The sequence below is a fragment of the Notolepis coatsorum genome, assembly GCF_963971535.1.
Source record: "Notolepis coatsorum genome assembly, chromosome: 13".
NCBI classification, from domain to species: Eukaryota; Metazoa; Chordata; class Actinopteri; order Aulopiformes; family Paralepididae; genus Notolepis; species Notolepis coatsorum.
This window is the reverse complement of record NC_140177.1, coordinates 18060477-18064918: the sequence shown is the minus strand read 5'-3', so window position 1 is coordinate 18064918 and position 4442 is coordinate 18060477. Positions and strand designations below refer to the sequence as shown.

The following is a 4442-nucleotide window of genomic DNA, read 5'->3' as shown; positions in this document are numbered from 1 at the left end:
ATCACAAACACTGGCATTTAAAGGGTACAATCTCAAAAATTCCTCCACCAGAATGCAGGGAATTAATTATTTGTTTAAAAAAAAGAATCCTATATTTCGCACTATATTTCCTGGCCTGAATGATTTCCCCAGTCTGGCCCTGACTGTAACACTAACTCATCAATTCTACATTCACTGCACACAACACCCCCATGCACAGTTTGCACACACTCACTTTAAACATTCACCTCTAACATTCTTTAGACACTTTGGTAACACTTTAACCACTTGATGTGGTTGGACCTTTCCTCATTCCTGTGAACGCAGTTGCTGGCTTGCTAATGTGCGCTCAGTATATGTATGTAGTATGTGGGCCGACGTGTATGCTACATGAGGGTATTAATTATTTGTATTTTCAGGCTGTATATACAGCCTGAAAATACAAATAATTATTACCCTTGTGTCATCATCACATGCAATATGCAATATACTGAGCACACATTAGGAACAAACACAGCATTCAAATATGTAACGTTAGCGCCAACCACATCAAGTACGTCTACACAAAATATAGGACTATTAAGTTGTAGGTCAGAAATGATGGAATAGATTTACCAACAAAAAGGGTGTTTAGCCTGCTCATACCTTAAAAGCGTGGGGCAGCACGAATTAATTGGCTCTGCTAGTGTATAACGTGTAGCTCCATTCAAACTGACGAGAACAAACGTGAACATTCAACTTTCAAGTCTCAAGTGACTTCCTCTACATACTCCTGGGTCCTAGTGTCCCCCTGGGTCCTAGTGTCCCCCAGGTTACATGTATATGGCGTGTCAAAAGAGACTCTTTTTCTTTTTATTACAAACAATGTTTATTGGTTGTTGCTTTGTTTGTGCTAATAAAATTGCATTTATCTATAACCCTAATTCTGTCACTGTTTTATGTCACAAAGAAAGGTGGATCCGAAAGCTGTCTACAACATTTGTAACGTGATGAAAAAGTCAACAAATATTTAACAAACTATTAGACATTTGTTAATGATGAATGAATGATGAATAGTCTTCACTTCAGATTAGGGCACACAATAGCATCTGCAAATGATTTATAGATGTTTTATGAATGTCTTAACAAATCATTTGTTAAACAGGAAAAGACAAGTCTGGTAATTGCTTTGAGTGTATTCATAAAAGTCCACAAATAAACAAACTATTAGACATTTGTTAATGATGAATATAGGCTCCACTTTAGATTAGGGCACACAATAGCATCTGCAAATGATTTATAGATGTTTTATGAATGTCTTAACAAATCATTTGTTGAACATGAACAAATAAATGGAGGTACAGTATAGTCGTTTTTTCATATCCATTTTTCAAAGCATCTACAAATGTGTTACTACACATTAAACAACATTATTTAATGATGAACAAATCAAGTACAAACAATGTTGATAATGAGTTATAAATAATGTAGAAAATTTGTAAATGTTATACAAATATAGTTATAAATGATTTAATAATAATCTACGAATGTATTTAAATTATTTGTTCATGATTAGTTCATTATCTACAAATACCTTATAAAGGTACTCTTTTAACTGAGTGTTATTATAAAGTGTTACCGACACTTTTAAACAGTACATCATATTTTCTATCTATTTATTCCTACAAATGTACACTACCTCTTCTACCTCATTTTTGCATTTTAATTCTTTTAATTTTGTACCTTTTAGTTTTTTATACTGAATATTTTGTATCGTGTTTGGTCTTCATTTATACAAAACATTTACTGTATGAAGCATGATCTTAGGAGGCTCATACATAACCAAGTATTTCATTATAATGTACATATACAGTACCTTATGTGACAAATAAAACAAAACGTGAAACTTGAAAACTTGAAACTTGAACTTGACAGCAGCAACAACCATATCACACATTGGTCTGCTGGGATCCAGAGGTATTCCGCTGGGCGCTGGTGGTGGAACCAATGGTCTGAGTCGTCTTTGTAGTGACACACAGGAACGGGAGGTGCCTCTTAAACCTGTCCCCTCCGAACACGTGGAACAGAGGGTTCAGGCAGCAGTGGCAGTAAGCCAGCGTGTGGCTGATGTAGTACCCATAATGCATCACATCCGCCCACGCGTCTGTGTGTAGCGAGGGAACGCCGAGCATCACCAGCGACTCCAGGAAGAGGAGGATGTTGAACGGTGCCCAGCAGACGAAGAACCCCACCACTATTCCCAGGATCAGCCTCACAGCCTGGTTGCGTCCGCGTAGCCTGCACTGCCTTATGGTGCCCCACATGCGAAGGTAGCAAAAGGTGATGATGAGGAAGGGAACTAGGAAGAAGAGGAAGATCTGGAGGTAGTAACCGAAGACCTGCACAGCCAGTGGCAGCTTGACGGGCACGCAGTCGATGCCGTCGAATCCGTCGTCCACCACCTCGGAGTTCACGGCTTCCGCCAGGCTCACGGCGGCGCAGAGCATCCATATCCCGGCGCTCGCCCAGAGGGCGCAGCACCTCCGCCGTCCCTGTGCCGACACGGAGAGGGCGTGGACCACGGCGACGTAGCGGTCCACGGTCATGGCGGTGAGGAACGCCATGTAGCTGAAGAGCCCCAGGAAGTAGGTGCCACTGATGATCTTACAGGCCCAGTCTCCCAGCAGCCAGCCGTGGAGGTGGTAGTGGGCCCAGAAGGGCAGGGTCAGCGTGAAGCAGAGGTCAGAGGTTGTGAGCTGCAGGAGCAGGAGGTCGGCGGTGGTCCTCAGCTCTCGCTTCCCCAGGAGAACCCAGAGCAGGAAGGCGTTGCCAGGCAGACTGGTGCAGATGATGACACTGTAGCAGACTGTGGAGAAGACCGCGAAGAACTGCGATTCCTCCGTGTGGAGAAATATTGTGGAACTGCTGTCGTTGTTGTAGCCAGAACTGTTGTAATCGTAACCCTGGTCGTCAAAATCGGGAATCATGGTGAACTTCTCCATTTCTTTTAGGTCTTGTAGGGGCGAGTCGATGCGTCTGCTGGTAAGATGAGGATAATATCTAAAGTGTCAAATAATCAAGGTATTATTATAATTATATATATTTTCTTAATTATTATAATTTTATTTAAATGTTATTATTAAATGGTAAATGGTGCATTACTGCATTTATATAACAGCTTTTATCCAAAGCGCTTTACAATTTTGTTTGTCACGTTCCCCCCATTCACTCACACATTCACACACCGATGGTGTGGCAAGGTGCCAACCTGCTCATCGGGAGCAATTAGGGGTTGAGTGTCTTGCTCAAGGACACTTCGACACGCTGCCCGGGAGGAGTGGGAATCGAACCGGGAACCGTCCGATTACCAGTCGACCGCTCTACCTCCTGAGCCCCTTACATCCATATTACAGATATTGTATCCGTCCATATTATCAATGATAACAAAAGCAAATCCAGTTTCCCTAACTTACACACCTGAAGAGTCAAGTAAAATAACTGAGTTGAAACAAGGTCAGAGCTGTGGAGAGCTTACCTTGTGCTGCTCTCTATCCCCCTCCATGCAAGGCTCTGTGCTCATCTTAGCCTTGGTTTAGTTCTGACTCCTGTCTGACACGTTGTGAAATGCACAGACACAGCAGAAGCTAGTGTCCGGCCCACCGTCAAGACTTAAGAAAAGGAACGACCGAAATAGACTTGCAGGGTCAGACTCAACTTTATTCAAAGACATTCGTTTCTCATTGCCTTCACAATGGCCATTCGCTGAATTACATTAGTAATGACTCAGGTGTTAAAAATAGACATATAATTCATGGATCAATGGATGTTCCAATATCAATATACTGTGCTCCGATACTGTGCTCATGTACTCGTACTTATATTCATAAAACTACAACTACAAAATGTAATGTTAAAATTGCTATTATATCTATATTATTTTATGTTCATTATATTGTTTTTAACTTAAAATGTCAACAACAATGTCATGTCGTATATTGCATTTTTTCCAGTCAGGAAGTGACATCTGATGAAAATAATGAATAAAAGTCATTATTAGAACTGTAATGCTATTATTAAGTACTCATATCAGTACTCTGTATTGTTAGAACTGTAATGGTATAATTAAGTACTCATATAAGTACTCTGTTAGAACTGTAATGGTATTATTAAGTACACATATCGTTAGGTTATGACTAGGGATGTCCGATATTATCGGCCGACCGATATTATCGGCCGATATCGGCAGTAAAATGTGATATCGGAAAATATCGGTATCGGTTTAAAAACAAAAAAAAACAATAACAATATTTGTTATATATATATCCAGTGAAATTATTAGTTACCTGAAATTATTCCGTTTTTTGGACGGGGAAACCCTGCATATATCGGTATCGGTTGATATCGGTTGATATCGGTATCGGAAATTAAGAGTTGGACAATATCGGAATATCGGTATCTGTTGTGAAGGGCCAGATTAAACCGAA

The 4442-nt window shown here is 40.5% G+C and overlaps 1 protein-coding gene across 1 annotated transcript; it reads right to left on the bottom strand.

Moving 5' to 3' along the window:
* Positions 1-1907: 1907 nt before the first annotated feature.
* On the bottom strand, positions 1908-2960 carry xcr1b.3 (chemokine (C motif) receptor 1b, duplicate 3; the record flags this gene model as incomplete). Its single annotated transcript, XM_084327583.1, has 1 exon — positions 1908-2960. The coding sequence occupies one exon, from the start codon at positions 2958-2960 to the stop codon at positions 1908-1910; it is 1053 nt and encodes a 350-aa protein (XP_084183709.1).
* Positions 2961-4442: the final 1482 nt, after the last annotated feature.